This window comes from Coenobita brevimanus, chromosome 28 (assembly GCF_032717465.1).
Source record: "Coenobita brevimanus isolate Jiangsu-jjx chromosome 28, ASM3271746v2, whole genome shotgun sequence".
In the NCBI taxonomy this organism is placed as follows: Eukaryota; Metazoa; Arthropoda; class Malacostraca; order Decapoda; family Coenobitidae; genus Coenobita; species Coenobita brevimanus.
Window position 1 is genome coordinate 10,810,364 of NC_136981.1, and position 21,470 is coordinate 10,831,833.

At 42.1% G+C, this 21,470-nt stretch overlaps 1 protein-coding gene across 1 annotated transcript in view; it reads left to right on the top strand.

Annotated features, from left to right (window-relative positions):
• The window catches only part of LOC145394686 (cocaine esterase-like), a 47,244-nt gene that overhangs the window by 20,807 nt on the left and 4,967 nt on the right, over positions 1 to 21,470 (top strand). Inside the window, exons 5-14 of the mRNA XM_080268462.1 lie at positions 2,890 to 3,068; positions 4,266 to 4,385; positions 6,993 to 7,146; positions 10,362 to 10,476; positions 11,621 to 11,691; positions 14,705 to 14,801; positions 16,316 to 16,409; positions 17,134 to 17,284; positions 18,233 to 18,408; positions 19,477 to 19,539. Coding sequence (XP_080124588.1) covers positions 2,890 to 3,068; positions 4,266 to 4,385; positions 6,993 to 7,146; positions 10,362 to 10,476; positions 11,621 to 11,691; positions 14,705 to 14,801; positions 16,316 to 16,409; positions 17,134 to 17,284; positions 18,233 to 18,408; positions 19,477 to 19,539 — 1,220 coding nt within the window. The remainder of the gene's footprint in view (positions 1 to 2,889; positions 3,069 to 4,265; positions 4,386 to 6,992; positions 7,147 to 10,361; positions 10,477 to 11,620; positions 11,692 to 14,704; positions 14,802 to 16,315; positions 16,410 to 17,133; positions 17,285 to 18,232; positions 18,409 to 19,476; positions 19,540 to 21,470) is intronic.

The following is a 21,470-nucleotide window of genomic DNA, read 5'->3' on the forward strand; positions in this document are numbered from 1 at the left end:
GGGTTGGAGTGTTAAATGTGGATAAAACAAAAGTGGTGATATGTAGGGCGCTGGCTGTACTATCAAAGCAGAGGGAGAGTGGCCATGTGCTTTTGCCACAAGGACGTGGGAAGTAACTCCTTCTTGTGCACTGTTTGTGATAAGTGGGTGCATAACAGGTGTGGAGGTATTAGAGGTGACTGTTGATAATGCTGAATTCGTGTGTGTGTGGTATGTTGGGGGGAAGATTTAATAATTGTCAGGAGTGAAAGGATTGATTTTGTTGGAGAGTCTCTTGAGTGTGTAGAACAGTTTTGTTATCTGGGGGACATGTTACGTGCTGAAGGTGGGGCTACAGCTAGCTCTGTGACTAGGGTAAGGAGTGTTTGGAGGAAGTTCAGGTAGCTGTTGCCTCTCAAAACTTACAGGTCTCTCCCTCCGTGCTGAGGGATCCTTGTATGCGGCATGTGTTAGGGATGTAATGCTGTTTGGTAGTCAGACCTGGACAGTAATGGAAGGGGATATTCGTAAGCTCAAACGCACAGAAATGATAATGAGTAGGTGGATGTCTAGTGTGTGCATGAATGCGAGATCTGGGGGAGCTAGGACTGTATTTGAAGAGTTGAGAGGAAAGATGGGACTGGAATGTTTTGATGTTGTGATGAGAGGGGTGGATTGAGATGGTTTGGGCATATTGAGAGGATGGAGGATGACAACTGGGTGCTAAAGGTGACAAGTGTGAACGTCAGGGGTAGCAGACCAAAAAAGACCTGGGACGAAATCATAAAGTGTGACATCAGGGATAAGGGATTAAATAGGGAGCATGCCAGAGATCGAGCAGCGTGGAGAGTTGCCATTAGGTGACGAAGGCCGACGTATGCAAGCATGTTGGCGCCTTTATAAACGATACGACGATTATAAATGGAACGATGTTCATCGCATAAAGGTGTATTAACGTATCATTACTGTACTATGACAAAACTACTCCCATAATATTACAATACTACTACAATCATACCATAATACACGATAATAATTCAGTTTTAGTTGTCCTAAACGAATCAATGGTAATATTTTCACATCTGATTATTACACGGACTCAGTACACACCATGTTATGACGGCACTGCAGCGAATAATCATATAGGAAATGTTTATTATACAACAAAGGACTGATGTATCTTATCATACATTGCCAGTATATCCAATTCATTGTATATCACACAACTATCGTTTCTTCATTCTGCTTACTTATGTGGTTGGTGGTAAAGCCAGTGTCATAAGTAATTAGAGCCAGTGTCATCATACCGTATCATCTCTCTCTCTCTCTCTCTCTCTCCATATATATTTATATCTACAGTATCTCTCTCTCTCTCTCTCTCTCTCTCTCTCTCTCTCTCTCTCTCTCTCCATATATATTTATATCTACAGTATCTCTCTCTCTCTCTCTCTCTCTCTCTCTCTCTCTCTCTCTCTCTCTCTCTCTCTCCATATATATTTATATCTACAGTATCTCTCTCTCTCTCTCTCTCTCTCTCTCTCTCTCTCTCTCTCTCTCTCTCTCTCTCTCTATCCATCCATCCGTCCATCTATCCATCTATCTATCTATCTATCTATCTATATATCTATCTATCTATCTATCTATCTATCTATATATATATATATATATATATATATATATTTATATATAAAACTACTATTATTATTATGTAATTCTTGCCATTGCCTTTCGCTACTTACTTCACACATGTGGTGGGTGGCATAGCCAGTGACAATAGCATGTCATTATAGCCAATATCATTACATCGTCCTGACTGCATATCACTTAGTACTGTTGTACCCGTATATTATGAATGTGCAAAATACTCGTACGTATTACTGAAGATATTGTGCTTAGCATGACATAATTCTGTTCCACTAACATTTGATGAAAAGACATTGCAAAAATATTAAGGCATTTAACACATATAGCAGTATAGCCATATTATAAAGCAATAGCGCATATCAGCAAATTGTGGAGAATCAGCGAACTGATTATCACTACCTTATTGTAAACCAGACTTAATGATTATCTAGACGGCAGGGTCTGAAGCACTAGTACCTGAGTTCTCTTGTTTATACTCTCATTGGTCGTTTATCATAATTCACTGTGTACGGTATGGAATTGTTTTTATATCTGTCTGTCCGGGTTTTTGTGGGTTTTAAGATGTGATTTGGTGTGGGTGTGGTGGAGGGGGCGAAAATGAGCGTGAGTGAGGAATCTGAGGTCGAAGTTTGTGGTATGTTTTTTTAAGGACGGCCTCAAAGATGGAAATTTCAAGTGTGGCTGAGTCATGTTGGAAAGCAGTGTATGTGTGTGGCCGAGGATTATTTTGCACGTCTTTTTTGTACACTTCTTACACCTGCGTCTGTGTAGCTGTAAGCGGTGACGCCCAGGCTGGGCATTCGTAAGGCAGCCTTGGGAAGAATACTATCATGTTATAATGTTATACACATTGTTTGTGTTCAGCTGGGGGTTATTTTGAATACCTGTATATTCCCGTGTTATTTGTCTACATTTAGAGGTACCTTTTAAATTATAACAGCAAGAAATGTAGCGGTATTTTGCAGATTTTTTGCAAAAGTTTTGGAAATATTTCACAATATTTGTATTTTTATGTATCATGATAATGATTTAAGACTAAAACTCTGACCTTACTTTGAAAAAGCACAAATTAAAAAAAAATGATCACAATATATATCAAATCTATAACACACACTGAGCATTAAAAAGGCAAACTTACTATTTTGGTTTTATGTATCTATTCCATTCCTGAGATGTCCAAATTTGGGAACCCTGAGCTAGTCTAAACAAAACGTAATGTCTGCTACTGATCCTGTTACCGTTTTACCATCGGGCGTTGTGTTGCAGTGCAGGTGTGGGTGTGGCTGTTAACCTGTGTGGCGTTGTGTGCGGGTCAGGACAGGCCGTTGGTGCAGGTGAATGAAGGTTTGATCCGCGGCCTCAACACCACTGCCTTCGACCGCACCTACCTCGAGTTCCTCAGCATCCCCTACGCTCGCCCACCCGTTGGACCTTTACGATTCAAGGTTCGTATATTTGCGACATAGGAGAGTAATGTGAGTAGTTTTGGAAATTGTATAACATCTCATCCAAAATTATATATTCTGCGTCTCAGTATCGTTTTCCATATTACTAATACAAACTCTGTCGATACTGAAGTGGATACAAAGTACATTTAAGGGAAAGTAAATGTGTAATATGCAAAATAAATCCCCAAGGAAGAAGTGTTACATCTTCAGTGCCATTTAGAGTACGATCTATAACCTGTAATATTGAAAAATTAGGTATCATATCAACATACAGTAGTGTCCAACATAGCATCCTGAATAACGTCCTGTCGGGCGTGTATTGATGAGTGACGTATATAGTGATTTAAGAAAGTACTGAGTTATCTTCCGGATGTCATTCACTGCTTCCAATACTTTTATATGCCGTAGATTCCTTTAACTTTTCTTCGATCTGTCTTAAATTATGAGGCTTGTAATTCGTTCACCTTAACTTGCCTAACTTTCATCATTTTCCAGTTTATTTCACGTAGCTTAGTGGGAGAAAAAGACAATGCTATGGCACTACATCCTTTCCATAGCACTTCTTCGTGACTAGCATCATATTCCAGTGCTATTATTTTCCTACTGTTCAACTTTCAAGATGTATAGATAACAGTTTTATTCCAAGCTGGGGTAAAATGAGAATAGTAACCAAGGAGACTCATTCCTACCCCATAACTGAGACTCACTGAATTTAAATACAACTATGATTTAATATTCAAGTTACAGTAACAAAAAGTGGGCCAGTTCCGTCAAGTGAAAAAACAAACCTACACCGCCCCCTGTTCTGGCAACTCTCCTATACTCTGCTCACTTTAACTAGGCGTAAGATTAACACTAGAGCATCGTGCTAGTCATGAATAAGTGCCATGGAAAGGATGTAGAGCCCTAGTATTGTCTTATTCTGCCACTGAACTTCGTGAAATATCCTACAAAAGGACGAAAATATGGTCTAAGTTAAGGGAAAATTGACATAGGCATAAAAATAGCATCTCCCCATCTTGAATGCTGTGCTGTAGAAAGAATATGATGCTAGTCACGAAGCAGTGCCATGAAAGTGACGTATAGCTGTAGTACTGTCTTATTCTGTCACTGATCTGCGGGAATTAAGCTGCAAAAGGGCGGGAAATCATCACAAAGTTAAGGTGAAATTACTGCTGACACCTCGCCTGGCAGGACCCGCAGCCAGTTGATCCGTGGGAGGGTGAGCTGGACGCCTCTCAGCTGCCGCCCTCATGTGACCAGCGGCTACAAGGAACCGAGGACTGCCTTTTCCTCAACATCTACACCCCGGAGGTTAGTCCACGTGTATTGTTTCTTTTGCTCATATTGTAAGTGGTACAGGACGCTTCGTAGCACCTATTGCTTTGCGATTCATCTTGCACATTACATTTTAACATTCTTGCATCGTATTACCGGCACAGCTTGTATCAGTGACATAGAAAAGAAAATGTCTGATACGTAAAATAAACCCCCGAGGAAGAGATGACACGATTCACCCTACGCCATCTCAAATATTACTCTTTATAATTCAAACTTCCTGTACACTTCTTCGTTAGCGATTTTTTCCTGCATATTACATCTAACATTTTGTAGGTTATTGCTGGAACTTATGTCGATATTAAAACCAGGTAACTGAGAGTGAATATGAAGAAGCAGCGGATAAAATAAATCGCTAAGGAAGAGGTGTTCAAGTCCTGCCACACCACCTAAAATACGGCCCATATTCTGATGCTGAGAGAGAGAGAGAGAGAGAGAGAGAGAGAGAGAGATTATGCGTCAGAATATGGCTTTTAATGCAGTCACTCGATACAGGTAGGAGTACCTCCTTACCTTACTGGGTTTTCTAACAGGCTGGCACCAAAGAAAACGAGTTCTGTGGGAAGATAACTATTTCACACCACTCATAAACGGTATTTATTTATTTACTTGGTACGAATTTATATGTAGTACGAGAGTATATTGGTTTTCAAGCAGTAATATAGGCATTATAAGCATTGTTTCACTCACTAACTCATCACCATACCTGATCTTTTTTTGCCACATTACCTGATCATCATTTCTGACTGTTTCTTCCTCTAATGCTATGTAAAGTTTGTCGTCCACATTGTCATTGATTGGGGAATCACTCTGGCCCTGAATTTCGTACCGTGGCATGACATGGCTTTACTGGCCAGGTCACTGATAACAGGTGAATTGCTGAGACAATGGCTTGCAGGGGGGTGAGAGGAGGTCATGCTGGGTAAGACATTGTCCCTGCCTGGCATCTTGTAGAGGAAGGTGTCACGTGTATACGTACCAAAAATCATCCGCGAAAATTGAAAATTGTACAAATTAGGGACCTTGCAATTGATTTGCGTTTATGTACGTCGACGGGATTGGCAGTGACAAAACGTGTGGACGTTAAAGAACGTTGACGGGACGCCGCGGGTTAACGATTTATTTTCCAAACAATTCATTAATATCCCCCGGTTTGCTTCTCATGTCTTTTCCATATCGACACAGACTGCATGAATAACAAACAAAAATATAGTAACGGAGCAGAATCAGAAGTAAATCAGTAAGGAGGAGGTGTTAATGCGAAACCTGTTGGTATCTAGACAACATAAATCACACGCAAGGCAACGTTTAGCTGTAATATGCAAGATGAATCGCTAACAAAAAGGCGCTATGGTCTTCTTTGCCAATTATAATACGGCCTACTTCGGAAATAAGCGTGGCGAGTCCCTAATTCCGATGTGCATTACGAAACAAGAGTAAACAGATAAGGTAAATGAGGAAAACTAAGCTACCCTTGTCTCACAGGACGCCCCCACCATGCCTGAGCCACTGTCAAAACCTTCACAGCAAAACAAGAAGCAGTGTCAAGGCACAGCAAACCCGTCCCCAGCGGTCATTTTAGTGTTGAGGTATAAACACAACAGGATAACTAGTCAAAGATGTCACATATCAAATTTGGAGTAAATTTGGTGAAAACTGGCAGTTTTACGCCCATCTGAAATTTTAGGCCCGACCCACCGGACACTGACCCCCCTACCGCTAACTTGGTGGTGATCCCTCTGATGTAATGAGGCATGTTATAGGATGCAAATCTGAAAGATGCATCATTAGATTTTGGTTTCATGTCGATGTGACGAATTTGAAAGGAGTTATGGCAAAAACGATTTTTACCAGTCCCCCCCTTTTCTTTTTTTTCTTTTTTTTACGTTTTTTGGCGGTCTATTGCCTGGGTCTTGGCCCAATTTGGCCTAAAATTTAATCAGGTGATCAGGTCATAGCCCAGCATCCCTGTAATTTTAGTCAAAATCGCAACGGTAGTTTTCGCGTAAGTTGTTAACAGACAGACAGACAGACAAACAAACAAACAGACAAACCGAGTGGAAACAATACCCGTCCCCGAGCCCCTCCGGGGCGGGGACGTGTAATCATAGTAAAAAAAATAATCCTTTTATTAATCACATATCATGACCAATAGACTCGCTAATCGTAAAAGTAGGACAGATTGGTGACGGACAGTCGTTATGATAACTTGTATATTGTAGAGAACAATTGACATGTAATAGTTGACTGTTAGGGAAAATTATTATTTTAAGCCTAAGTATTGGCTATGTTGATGAAAAATTAGTTGCCCTGAAGACAGTAAGAGAAAAAATTTATACCAGTTTTTCTGTACCTTGGCCTAAAATTACCATCTCTATCTTCAATGCTGAGTTGTAACAATACATTAATATTAAAATGTAATCCTAGTCAGAAGAAGTGGAACGGAAAGGAAGTGGAGCCTTAGAGTAGCAGTTTTCGTCCACTGAGGCTTGTGAAAAAGTAACAACAGGACGAGAATCTGTATCATATTAACGTGGAAGAACTACTACAGGATCCCTTACACACACACACGACCCCTTACAGGACGCTCTCAGCACGCCAGATCCCCTGCCCGTGATGGTGTTCATCCACGGCGGGTACTTCTATTCGGGCGGTTCAGAGCTTTATCACGGGTTCCAAGAGCTGGTGGCGAGGGGTGTCATAGCAGTGATGCTCCAGTACCGCCTCGGTGTGCTGGGTTAGTACTGTATTGTGTTGTGTGGCATAGAAGATTTACTGGGTTAATACTGTGTTGTGTTGTACGGCATAGAAGATTGACTGGGTTATAGTAGCCGCAGCGAGAAATGAACGCTGTGGTGGGGCAGCCGGGATGACCTGGGATTCCCCCACTGTAGCCATATCCACATGTCACCGACCATAGAGGTAGGATGTCACCGACCATCGGCCACCGCTGCAGCCCCGCTCCATGATCCTTACCCTGTGTCTCTGGCTTTCTCTTTCTCTCTCGGTTTCTATATAAACTGGTGGATTTCCGAAACTAATTATGAAATTATTATGACTTTTGTTCCACACCACCACTGAGGTAAAAATCAAGGAGAGTTTTCTGTATAAAGGTTTCCCCCCCCTTGTCTGAGGGCAGGTCAGTTCTGGCGAGTGTATAATTATAGGTCAGGCGGAGGTATCGGCAAGGCCGCACTCCCCCTCTCATATGCCACATTTAGGAGGGGGGGGAAACCTTTATACAGAAAACTCTCCTTGATTTTTACCTCAGTGGTGGTGTGGAACAAAAGTCATAATAATTTCATAATTAGTTTCGGAAATCCACCAGTTTATATAGAAACCGAGAGAGAAAGAGAAAGCCAGAGACACAGGGTAAGGATCATGGAGCGGGGCTGCAGCGGTGGCCGATGGTCGGTGACATCCTACCTCTATGGTCGGTGACATGTGGATATGGCTACAGTGGGGGAATCCCAGGTCATCCCGGCTGCCCCACCACAGCGTTCATTTCTCGCTGCGGCTACTATAGTACTGTATTGTGTGTCATAGAAGATTGACTGCGTTCGTACTGTATTGTGTTGTGTGTCATAGAAGACTGACTGGGTTAGTACTGTACTGTATTGTGTTGTCATAGAAGATTGACTGGGTTAGTACTGTACTGTGTTGTGATGTCATAGGAGGTTTACTGGATTAATAGTGTATTGTGTTGTATGGCATACAAGGTTTACTGGGTTAGTAGTGTATTGTGTTGTGTCATACAAGGTTTACTGGGTTAGTACTGTATTGTGTTGTATGGCATACAAGGTTTACTGGGTTAGTACTGTATTGTGTTGTATGGCATACAAGGTTTACTGGGTTAGTACTGTATTGTGTTGTATGGCATACAAGATTTACGAGCACTGACACCGCTTCCTACCTGTCTGTCTATTTACAGTATCTCTCTGCCAGTTTATCTGACCCATCTATCTGTCTCTTTATCTACCGTATCTGCCTATTAATCTGACCTATCTGTCTTTATCTGTCTACATATTTGGCCTGTCTGTCTGTCTCTTTGTATTCCTGTGTATCTGATCAATCTGTCTGTCCGTCTTTAGCCAGATGCTTTAATCCCGGGAGGGTAGGCAAAAAATTAATTGACTGCTTGTAACTCTTACCTCCACCAGTAGGCTGCTCTCCCTCCAGCTCACGCCACCCTCATTTATATACCTCTCCACCCTTTCCCTTCACCTCATCCTCGGTCTCCCTCTTCTCCATCTACTCTCATAAACTCTCTTATTCAGTCTCTTATTCTTCATTCTCACCCCTTTACCAAACTACATATGCTAGTCACGAAGAAGTGGTATTGTATTATCAGCATTAAAATACTCCCCTGGCTCCTTTCCTCTCTCTCTCTCTCTCTCTCTCTCTCTCTCTCTCTCTCTCTCTCTCTCTCTCTCTCTCTCTCTCTCTCCACGCTTTATTTTGTATCTCAGTATACCCTTCTGTGTTACTGATGCAAACTGTCACACGTGCATAATACTGAATAAATCGCTAAAGAAGTGCTACGAGGTCTCCAATGCCACCTAGAATGCTTGACATCCATTCACTCTTCCAAGGTATAGTTTAAATTTCTATGCTTGTTTTATATGCCATTTTCTGTTTATCTGTTTGCCTATTGGCAAGCTCCATGCTGCCCTTATTGCTAGTCGTGTTTTCTTTCGTTCTTTCTTGTAGTCTTGTATTCGTGCTTAATTATGGCAGGCACTTCTACCCTTCAGAAATAACCGATTCACACCAAACCTGGATGCATATTACCAGCCTATGACCTACTTATGTACGCAAGGTTTTGGTTGCTAGGCAACTACTCGTTGCCTAGCAACGGCCGAAAAACCGCTTTTTCATACTTTTCACGTTTTGAGCTGTAGAAGCATTATCAATGGGAGTAGAAACCTCTGACTTCTTTAGGCGTAATCTTGAAGTCATTCCCTATCAGAAGTGTGCCATCCATTTTTCCCCTCTCTCCTCTAGTTTTTGAGTGGCAACCCTGCGCAGATTGGTCTCAGCGTCCCTAGCAATCTCGTTTAATTACGGCAGGCACTTCTACCCTACAGAATTATCTGAATCAGACCAAACCCGGCCGCAATGACCAGCCTATGACCTAGCCCTGTCCGCAAGGTTTTGGTTGCTAGGTAACTACTCGCTGCCTTGCAACGGCCTGTTTAGCCCCTCCGTGGCCATGGGTTCGAAAATTGTTAGGCCCCGGCACCATTTGTAATTTTTTTTCAAATTCCGAATATCGATTTTTTTTTTTTTTTTTACCAAACTGAAGAGAAACGTCCGGCGCACCTGTCAATGCAATTATTAGCTTCCTAAACCCATTATGTGCTTCGCAATGAAGCACGAAAAATTTCGCAAAACGATCGTGTACACTCTGATGAAAACTAAGCAGAGTGAAATAAAACAACACATTAAGAAATATCCACATTTTAATCCCCCAAAAATTTTTAGTGGTGCTGATATGGTTTGAAGTGACAAGATGTGTTTATTATGAACCAAATCAGTACATAATATGGGATGTTTCGTAAGAAAAATAAGAATTTTTCACATTTTTTGATGTTTATTATCTATGCAAGTATCGAGTTATTTGTCTGGGTGATTTAGTTTGTGTCCAAAGAGAGGCGAGAGATGGTATTTTTAGACTCTAGCCAGATAAGGGTCTTCCTTTGTGTATACAGGTTGAACCGCAGTGGCGCACTTAGAGCTGGCCATCGCCACCTACCAGCTTGTTTATCTACATTTATTTACCTAGCCATTTGTCTTCTCATGTATCTAGTTATCGACCTATCTATGCCAGTCTATCTATCTATCTATTTGTCTGTCTGTCTATCTACCTATCTACTTTATCTGCCAATCTATGTCGATCTATCTACCCATCTGCATATACTAACCACCTCACACGCTGCCGTCTCCCCCAAGGGTTCCTGTCGACGGAAGACGATGCAGCGCCCGGCAACCAAGGACTCAAGGACCAGACGCTCGCCCTCCAGTGGATTAACAGCAACATTGCGGCGTTTGGCGGGGATGTGGACAGGTGGGAAGGGCACACACACACACACACACACACACACACACAGACTTGGTAAAATTTCACTACATATTATTTTACCGTATATTTCACTGCATCTGCCTAACACCCATGGCATGTCCGTCGCTTTCATCAGACTCTCTTTCTCCCGTCCTCTCCCTCTCTTCTTTCTTTCTTTCTCTCTTCCTTCTACTCTTCTCTCTTTGCATTTTCTTCCTATCCTCTTCTTCATATTTCTTCTTCTTCTTCCTTTCTTCTTCTTCTTCTTCTCCTCCTCCTCTTCTTCCTTTCTTCTTCTTCTTCTCCTCCTCCTCTTCTTTCTTCTTCGTCATCATCATCATCATCACTACCTCCTCCTCCTTTTGCTTGTCTTTCTCCTCCTCCTCCTCCTCCTCCTCCTCCTCTTCTTCTTCTTTCTTCTTCTTCTTCCTCTCCTCCTAACGTTTCTGTTTCGTCATGTTTTTTCTCTCTCGTCTTCACTGTCTATTCTGTTCCTCATAGGGAGGTGAGGAGATTTTGAGTCAGGTGGACGAAGTCGATGGTCATTATTTTTGTATGAAATGTTTTGTGTGTCTGTCTGTGTCGAAAACTCAAATCTCAGTAAGAATTAAGAGTAGAAGGAAAAGTTATAAATAAAAGTTGTTTAGAGTCACAACTTGAGTGCACACGTCACTCAGCCAGCATTGCCAGTCATACAGGATGGATACATAATAGTCAAGTTTTCATCTAACAGTATTATTACAGTCTACCTGGCTCACACAGGACGGAGAGTCTTGTCGTAACACATTTTCCTTAGCCATTTATTCTGAACATTGCTCTTCAGTATCCTCCTGTATGTTACTGATGCAAACCATGTCGACACCAAAACAATATAAACAACACAGAAGACAATGTTAAGGTGTGAGAAGCAACATGAATCGCTAAGGAAAAGGCGCTACGAAGCCTTCCCATATTATAAGTGGCATTGCAGGCTTCTTAGTTCCTTTACCTTTGCGATTTATGCCCATGACACCTTTACATCCTTGTCTACGATATTTTTAAATTTTGCGTCAATAATGGAGAAGGGGATTACAGGAGGGAAATGAGGGTGCAGAATAAATCGCAAAGGAAAATATGTTAGGAAATCTTAAAAACCCCGCCCCTCCCACAGAATCACGGTGTTTGGTGAGAGTGCTGGCGCCATCTCCATCCACTACCAGATGATGGCACCCTCGGCGGCAGGTGGGTCTGGGGGTGGTCTGTGTTGTGGGAACGGCTCATTCTGCTGGTGTGGGCGTATATACTATCACCTTCAATAATACACACTGCTTCATATACGAGTACAAAGGCTCATTCTGCTGGTGTGGGGGTATATATCACCATCCTCAACCCCACACACTGCCCGTAAACAGCGCTCCACCACAAACCCACCTGAAGGGTATTTTAGGTGTTGTGGGAACGGCTCAATCTGCTGGTGTGGGCGTAGGTGGCAATGGGAGTAGGAAAGGAAGAAATAATCAGGCTATTCATTGTTAGCATTGACTAAGCCGTACCCGTAACACACAAGAGTAGAACAGAAGCGTTATACATGTGCCATCCCGTAGTGCGCATCTCAGTCCTCGTGTGTTGCGGGTACGGCCATCAGAATTACCCGCGCCTACCTTGCATCATTTTCCACTATCCATTCACCGTAACTTGACTGAAATATTCATCCTTGTGCAGCTTATTTCATGTAGTCGAGTGGCAGACAAAGACAACCCATACTACGGCTCTACCTCCTAGCACTTCTTCGTGACCAGCACCATATTCTAGCATTAATTTATCGCTACAGTTCAGCATTCAAGATGGAGAGTTGTAAATTTGCTATCTATCTATCTATCTATAGCCAGATGCTTTAATCCCATACGGGGTGGCCACAAACAAATCGCCTTCATGTTGTCCTGTCCCCTGCCATTTCATTGCCCTCCCCCCCAGCTCACACACCCCGTCTTTCATATACCTGTCCACTCCATCCCTCCACCTCATCCTCGGTCTTCCTCTCGTACTTCCTAACTCCACCTCACTCATACACTCTCCTTGTTAGTCTCTCTCCATCCTTTCCACCTAATTAAACAGAACAGATGATAGAGTCTGTTCCTTTACGTCTATCGATTACGTGGTTTATAAGTATTGTCTGCGCGCCCACATCAGCAGACTGAGCCATCCCCGCAGCACACACGGTAACTATACGTGACATGGGAGGCTTCGTTGCACCAATTCCTTAGCGATTTATTTTCCATATGACACCGTAGCATTGTCATTTATACCTTTGAAATCGGGTTAACATCGCGATACTTTCCATCAACAAAATACACCAGGATACTGAAGGGTAACGTGCAGATTAAATCGCTAAGGAAGAGGTGTAACGAAATCTCCAGTGCCAATACGAACCTAATCCAGACAAAAATCACCTCATCGAGAGAGAGAGAGAGAGAGAGAGAGAGAGAGAGAGAGAGAGAGAGAGAGAGAGAGAGAGAGAGAGAGGACGGTATTTAGGCATAGAAGCACAACCTCTGACCAATTTTCTTTAATTTTTAAGTTTCATATTTTAAGTGGCATTGGAGGCTTCGTAACACATCTTCGTTTTCGATTTATTTTGCACAGTATTCCATGATATTCTCTTGTGTCCAGCTCATCATCTTTATAATATTAACCTAGTCTGCGTCGAAAATACATGCGAGGAGGTTAAGGTGTAATATGCATAATAAGTCACTATAGAAGAGGTGTTACGGAATCTCCAAACTCACTTAGAATACGACCCAAACTTTATACAACTCCTTCTTTAATATCGTTCTGTACGTTATTTGCGCAGAGTATGACGATATTGGATAGATTTGCGTAACATATTAGAGGACAGACAGGCGGCGGCTGAATCGGTAAAGAGGTGGCATGCAGTCCTTATGGACCCAGGTCCGAATCCCGGCTAGGACAGGGAACAGTTTAAGGATTTGAATTTCATAAAACGCAGACTTTACTGACCTACCAAAAGACCAGCCGACATGCCGTAGAAGTACCTCCGCTAATACCAATACATCAGTCCTGTATGAGACAGCTCTGGCATGTATTCAATATGGACGGTGGGTGTTAGCGCCGAAGTGGTGACATGTGGAGATGTTTGGTATGCATGACGACTGCTGGGCCTTGGGAGCAGGCTGTGAAGCCTATGCACAGAGTCGGACACAAAATATTTAAATAAATCGCTTAGGAAAAGGTGTCAGGGAGCTGCCTTAACCAAGGAAGCTGTATTCTCGCCAGCTTATGAGACTGTAACGAATTTATAGTGAATATTGCAGCTCAGCAATCTCTGTGATGCCATTTACCAGTATGTCTTTTTAGTACTGACATACTGTATATTACATAAATAACGCACACGAAACTGTTAACTTGCCACATACCGAAGGAAGGACTGATAAAGAATTTGTACGGAGACAGGAAATGGCTGTATGGCATTAAGTCGGTGTTGACAAATAAGGCGTCGGCACAGGCGATGGTGATAGGGTTGGACCTGATAGATAAGGCGGTGGTAGTGTAGGCATCGATAAAGCTGGCGTTGATAGAGTCGGCGTTGAAAGAATCGGTGTTGATAAAGTCGGCGTTGGCAGTCAGCGTTGACAGATTCGGTGCTGACAGTCGGCACTGACAAAGACGGCGTTGTCATTCAACGCTGACAGAGTCGGTGTTGACAGAGTCGGCGGTGGCAAAGTCAAAGTTGATACTGTTTGTGGCGTCGATAGATTCGGCAACGATACAGTCGGCGTTGACAGGGTTGGCATGGACAGATACGGCGGGCTTAACCCTTCCAGGAAGGGAGGAAAGGTCGACATCAGTGGGAGGTCTGTAAACTATCCGCACCATGAAGGAGAATGTCCAACGTGACAGGAGCAGAGGGAAAAGAAAGGCCGGAAGAAATGTGGATATATTAGGACGAGAGTGTGTACAGAAGAGATGAAAAGGACAACAAGGAGAGAGAGACTGGAGACAAAAGGACCCTTTCATTCACCTCATACAACAAGCAGGGATACTGGGGAAATATTCTCACCCCCTCCCCTCTCAGGAGGGTTGTCATGCACCGAAATATGCTGGTCATGAAAAGCAGCTAAAATTCTACCAAAACTGAGGATACAGGTCTAAGTCTATTCATCTCTCTCTCTCTCTCTCTCTCTCTCTCTCTCTCTCTCTCTCTCTCTCTCTCTCATACTTAATCATTTTTGCCCAGGTCTGTTCAGCGGTGCCATCATGGAAAGCGGCACGGGTATTATCCCTTGGTCCCAGGGCAGAGACTTTCTATGGACGGCACAGACGATAGCTGAGAGGTAAGGCCGCGGATGTCACGAACTTTATGTAGCCAAAGTTTTGTCAAAGATTACCGCTTATATTTTTGTGTTACTTATACATTTGTTTCGTTTATACTTTTGTTTATACGCTTATTTTGTTTATACTTTTGTTGTTTATACCGTTGTTTATGATTTCACCCTCACGCATACAACTACCAAATATTTTCAAACCTAGAGTGAATATTTGGGGTTTTATGTCCCCTCAAAGTTACAAAATATTAAGTAACACAATACGAAAAACAACACACTTTCTGACAACAATAAACTGCTTTTAAACCTTATTATTTATTTCTCATTTTTATTGTGCTGTGACGACTCAAAGGTGAAGGTCTGGACTGACAAACTTTACTGCACATAAGGATCCTGTGCTAAGTGGCTTTGGAGATTTCGTAACACTTTTTCTTTAGCAATTTGATCTAGAGAAGGGGAGGGGGACAGGGAAACCAAGGATGAGCTGGAGGGGTGAGGTGGAGAGGTGTATGAGTGAGGGTGGTGTGAGTTGGAGATGGGACAGAGTGACACGGAGGCGATTTGTTTGTGACCACATCTTCCGGGATTAATGATTCTGGGTTTAGATAGATAGATAGATAGGTAGGTAGATAGATGGACAGACAGACAGATAGACAAACAGACAGACAGATAGACAGAGAAAAATAGACAGACAGATAGAAAGACAGCTTAGAGTCTGGGCATAAACAGAGCATCTCTTCCCTTAATATACGTAAGGTGTACTGTATGTTGCTTTTAAAACGGTATAAATAAACACAGGAGAGCGTCTGGGTGTATATGCTAAATAAGTCACCAAGAAAAGGGTGTTAGGAGCCTCAGTGATATACAGGATGGTTCATATATAGCGCTTCTCTTTCACTTCCTTGGATAATTTCTCGTGTGTTGTGGGGACGGCTCTATCTGCTTTATCAATGTCTATCCTGCTTCATATCTTAATTTCCTACCCCCACTGGCAAACCCACGACCACACCGGCAGACTGAGCCATGCGGAAAATGAATCACAGAGGAGGTGTGAAGAAACTTCCTTACTTTTGGTATTAAAATGATATAGATAACATACAAAATAATATTGGGGTAATAGTGAAAATAAATCGCTAACAAAAAGGTCCATCCTCCCCTCTTATTTTTTTTTCTACAGTACGTACAAAAAAGCAGAATTATTGAAAAAAAAAAAAATCATGTTCGGAAATCCCTTATCATGTGATTTTGACCCTAATGATGGCCTTCGTATGGTGGTTAATGGTTGTGAATATCAAAGGCGCAGCAGGCATAATGAATCGCTAAGAGGAAGGTGTTACGAAGCCTACAATGCCACTTAGGGCCGTATCTTGTTTACCAGTTTATATTTGCTGCCTTTATATTTTCCGTGATATTTTTGTGGCGTATAATATAAACAGTATACACGTGAAGAGCGATTAGATAGTATACATTCTCTCTCTCTCTCTCTCTCTCTCTCTCTCTCTCTCTCTCTCTCTCCCCACCAGGTTGAACTGCCCGACGGAGCCCAGTGATGCCCTAGTGGAGTGTCTGCAGGGGAAGAACCAACACCTCCTGGACGCGGAGTTTTGGACGTTCACTGTTAGTAGGTGAAGGGGGCGCTGGTGGGGGTCAGGGGAGTAGGTCAGCCTGGTCTATCATCGCTTAAATTAGGCTGGTCTGTGTTAGGTTAGGGCGGGTCAGGTTAGGTTGGTCTGTGTTGGGTTAGTCTGGTCTGTGCTGGGTTAGGCTCGGTTGGTCAGCGGTACACTAGGTTGAGTTTAATCGATCTGGGTTGAGTTAGGTTGCGTTAGTCTGAGTTTGGTAAGATTTGGTTGGTCTGTGTTAGAGGGTTTTATTGTGAGTAGCTTGAATTCATAGTACCTCTCCTGTAACAATTTATTCTACACATTACACCTCAGTATCATCTTGTATGCTAGTAATGCAATCTAATGAAATAAATACCATACTAGAGAATGTTTGTATATAACAGACAAAATACGGAGCTTAGGAAAAGGCACTACAAAGCTCCAATGCTGCTTGAAAGTGCAAAACAAATTGGATTTTCTTTCCCAGCCAAAAACAACACTGATTTCACTTCCCAGGAGTTAGGTTGATGTTACATATTCCAGTGTTACTCTATCGTTGCAGCTGAGCACTGAAAATGGAGAGATGACAGTTTTAGGCCACGTCAGAGTCAACAGAGTATAGTATAGCTTGGTGTGTTTGGTTAGACTAGTTCACATTCAGTTACGTTGATCTGTATTATGGTCGGTCCGTAAATACACATAAAACTGCAAACCAATTCTGATTTTTTCCCTCCCAGGAGTGGAATTTGCAGCCCATGTACTTCGCCCCTCGTGTGGACGGTGTTTACGTCCCTGACCATACCGCAAGGCTGCTCCAGGAGGGCCGCTACCACCACGTGCCTACCATCATGGGAGTCAACAGGGACGAAGGGGCCGTGGAGTCGACTCGTATGCACTCTGTTGCTTTTTAAAAATCTATTTACTGAATTTATTTCCTTAGTTGGAGGGATGAAGTGGGGAGGTATATGAGAAAGGGATGTGTAAGTCGGAGGGAGGGCAGAGAAAGCCAGGGGACAGGGCGACATGAGGGTGATTTGTTTGTGGCCACCCCTTATGGGACTAAGGCATCTGACTATAGACAGATACAGGCAGATATCGACAGATAAGACAAATAGATGGACTCATGGATAGATAAACAGGCACATATACAGATAGACTGCGTGAATGTTACCTGACAATATATGATAAGCAGAACAATCTGTTGTTATATTCAGCTCTTATTTGACTCAGTCGGTGTAGTGCTGCTCTCGGGTGACTGCTCCTTCCTCTCTTCCTTCCAATTCCGACTTACTTTCCTTCATTCTCTCCTCTTCCTTGTGTCTATGGCTGACCCTACACTAAGCGACATGACAAATTGTTTCCAGTACACCAGGAAACTATTTACTACGCTGGGTGGTAACCATATAACCAACTTATGGTGCCTGGTGGTTTAGTGGGTAATTAGGGCGCTCCAGTCAGATTGAGCCTGTGTAGGTTTATATCCAAGGGATGGTTTGGATTTATTGCTCACGTAATACCACTCAGGGATGAGTGAGGCTGGTCACTCCCATCTTAAATGTCAGGACCGACTTGCCTAGCCCCGGGCTCTTACGCTTCTCACAGGGCAACACAGGATTAGATGATGCAGATGTCGATGCAGCTAATTTCAAGTAGCTCAGTGAGAAAAAAAAAAAAAAAAAAAAAAACGGCTCTTCATCCTTTCTGTGGCACTTCATCGCAGGTGTCACCGCATTCTAGTGCTGAAGTATTGTTACATCTCAGTATTCAAGATGGAGAGATTGCAATTTTAGACCAAGTCAGACTGAAGAAGAGTATAATTCCTTTCACCCTCACCAGCGATGTTTGCCTTCCCGTCCCTGGTCGACAAGCTACTGACCAACTTCACACACTACGGGCCCATCAGCCTGGCCTTGTACCCTGACGAGGACCCCATCAACACCGCCACCAATCTCTACGATTACTACGTCGGCGGGCTGAACTTGGACAGGGAGCACTACGATAACCTAACTCGGGTATGTATGATCCCCGTGTTCTGACTGCCATATGAGAGACTTTGTAGCACATCTTCAGCGGTTTAGTTTTCCTCAATACAACTTAACGTCCTCTTGTATGCTACTTATATGGTTTTCATACCGATATATCTATAAAAACCAAAACCTAACTCGGATATGTATGATGCCCGTTTTCTGTTCGGCATAGGAGGCTTCGTAGCGTGACATTTATATTCTCGTATATGGTGTTTAAGGAGGATATGAAGAACACACAAGAGAATATAAATGTGTAACGTGCAAAATAAATCTCTAAGGAAGATGGAGTTGCGAAATCTCTAAAGCTGCTCGACATGTGATACTGTTCCCTCCGTACATTACTTTGCTCCCAGTAACTCTTGAAATAAAATAAATACTCGATCGTATATTACTTACAGCATTTCAGCGGCAACATATTTTGTATCAGTGACATGCAACACGATATTAAACGCTAACGAAGAGAAAAAAATCTGAGGAAGAGGTGTTGCAAAATATATGAAGCCAGCGAGAAAATAGGGCCCAGTGTTTGTCCCTGTAAAAATGAATCGTCAAGGAAGAAGGATTATGATAGATCACTAAGCCAAGAAGAGTATAACCTGATGTTTATACTCGTACTTCTCAAAATAAATCGTTGAAGAACAGGTGTTACAATTATCCTAAGCAACGAAATAAATAAATAAACAGTGTGGAAAGCTACACTGTTTCCTCCGTTTCTTTCGTCTTTCTTCCAAATAGTTTTAAATATTCGGGGCCATTCCTTTATCTCCTTGGCAATTCGCTTCAAACTTGGCACAGCTGTTCCTTGAGCCGGTAGCGCCAGACACATTTATATCGTATTTATTCACCTTTTTTATCTAGACATTTTGAAGGGATTTATGGAGTCAAACTTCAAACCATATAAACACGGAAATTTTGAGAGCTTTTTGTCCGTGTACGTTCATTAATCATCCATGGAATTGGCACAGAAGCACGTCATTGTGGTGTAGTTGAGTGGAGGCCATCTTGCATTCCCTTGGGTCTGTTGGCAATCTAATGTTTGTTTGTGTTTTTCAGCTGTTTTCGCACGCCAAGTTCCAGGTGTATGAAGACTGGACGCTGCAGTTGATGAGCGACCAGGTATATATATTTTTCATTTTAATCTCTTCCTCCTTCTTCTCTTCCTCCTCCTTTTTTTTCTTCTTCTTTCTTTTCCTCTTCTTCGTCTCCTTCTCCTCCTTTCTTTTTCTTCCTCTCATTTTGTTCTTTATCTGCTTTCTTTTTCTTTTCTCCTCCAACTTCTTATTTTCTCTTCATTTCCTTTTCTTTACTTTTTGTCTTTTTCTCCTCCTCCTCCTCCTCATTCTTCGTCTTCTCCTCCTCTTTTCCTTTCTTCTTCTCTTCCTTTTCTTCTTCTTCTTCTCCTCCTCTTTTCTTTTCTATTCCTCTCCTTTCCTTCTTCTTCTCCTCTTTTCTTTTCTTCGTCATCTTCTTCTTCTGCTCTTGCTCCTCCTCCTCCTCTTCCTCCCTTTTTCTTCTTCTCTTTCCTCTTCTTTCCCTCCTCGTGCTCCTCCTCCTCATTTATTTTCTTTTTCTTTTCTCTTCTCTCATGTCCATAATCCTTAAGTTTCACCTGTATATAAGAATGCTTGGATTTACTGTCATCTTTCATATAACTGCCAAACCCCACAATCTAATCAAAGCATGAATTACACGTGAGATGGTTGTAGTAGTAGTAGTAGTAGTGGTAGTAGTGGTAGTAGTAGTAGTAGTAGTAGCAATCCCAGGCTCAGCTGAATGCGAACCCTGTGGACTGCAGGCTAAAGATCCCCTTCTCTTGCAGCCCACCATCCGCATTTCGGGGGATAGGGAAGTAAATGAGAGGCGTCTGCATAGCCAGGTAGTTGAGCCTCCCGGTGATATCAGTGCCATCACGTGAAGGCGTCCCTCTCCAGTGCCTGTATGTGACTGTATATGTGGACGTTCTGGCCAATACACCTATAATACACCCACTATAATACACCCACTATAATACAACTAAAAATACACCTACTATAATACACCTACTATAATACACCCACTATAATACACTCACTATAATACACCCACTATAATACACCCACTATAATACACTCACTATAATACAACTACAAATACACCTACTATAATACACCCACTATAATACACCTACTATAATACACCCACTATAATACACCCACTATAATACACCTACTATAATACACCCACTATAATACACCCACTATAATACACCCACTATAATACACTCACTATAATACACCCATTATAATACACCCACTATAATACAACTAAAAATACACCTACTATAATACACTCACTATAATACACCCACTATAATACACTCACTATAATACACCCACTATAATACAACTAAAAATACACCTACTATAATACACCTACTATAATACACCCACTATAATACACTCACTATAATACACCCACTATAATGCGCCGACTATAATACACCCACTATAATACAACTACAAATACACCTACTATAATACACCCACTATAATACACCTACTATAATACACCCACTATAATACACCCACTATAATACGCCTACTATAATACATCTACTATAATACACTCACTATAATACACCCACTATAATACACTCACTATAATACACCCACTATAATACACCCACTATAATACACCCACTATAATACACCCACTATAATACACCCACTATAATACACCCACTATAATACAACTACAAATACACCTACTATAATACACCCACTATAATACACCTACTATAATACACCCACTATAATACACCCACTATAATACACTCACTATAATACACCCACTATAATACACCCACTATAATACACCCACTATAATACACCCACTGTAATTAAGCTTTTCTCATTTCACTCTAACTTGGCTCAAAATTGCCACCACCCCATCTTGAACTCTGAACTGCAGCAATACAACTCTAGAAAATGAAACTAGTCACGAAGAAGTGCTATGGAAAGGATATAAGGTCGCAGTATCATATTCTGCCAGAGATACGAAAATGAGGT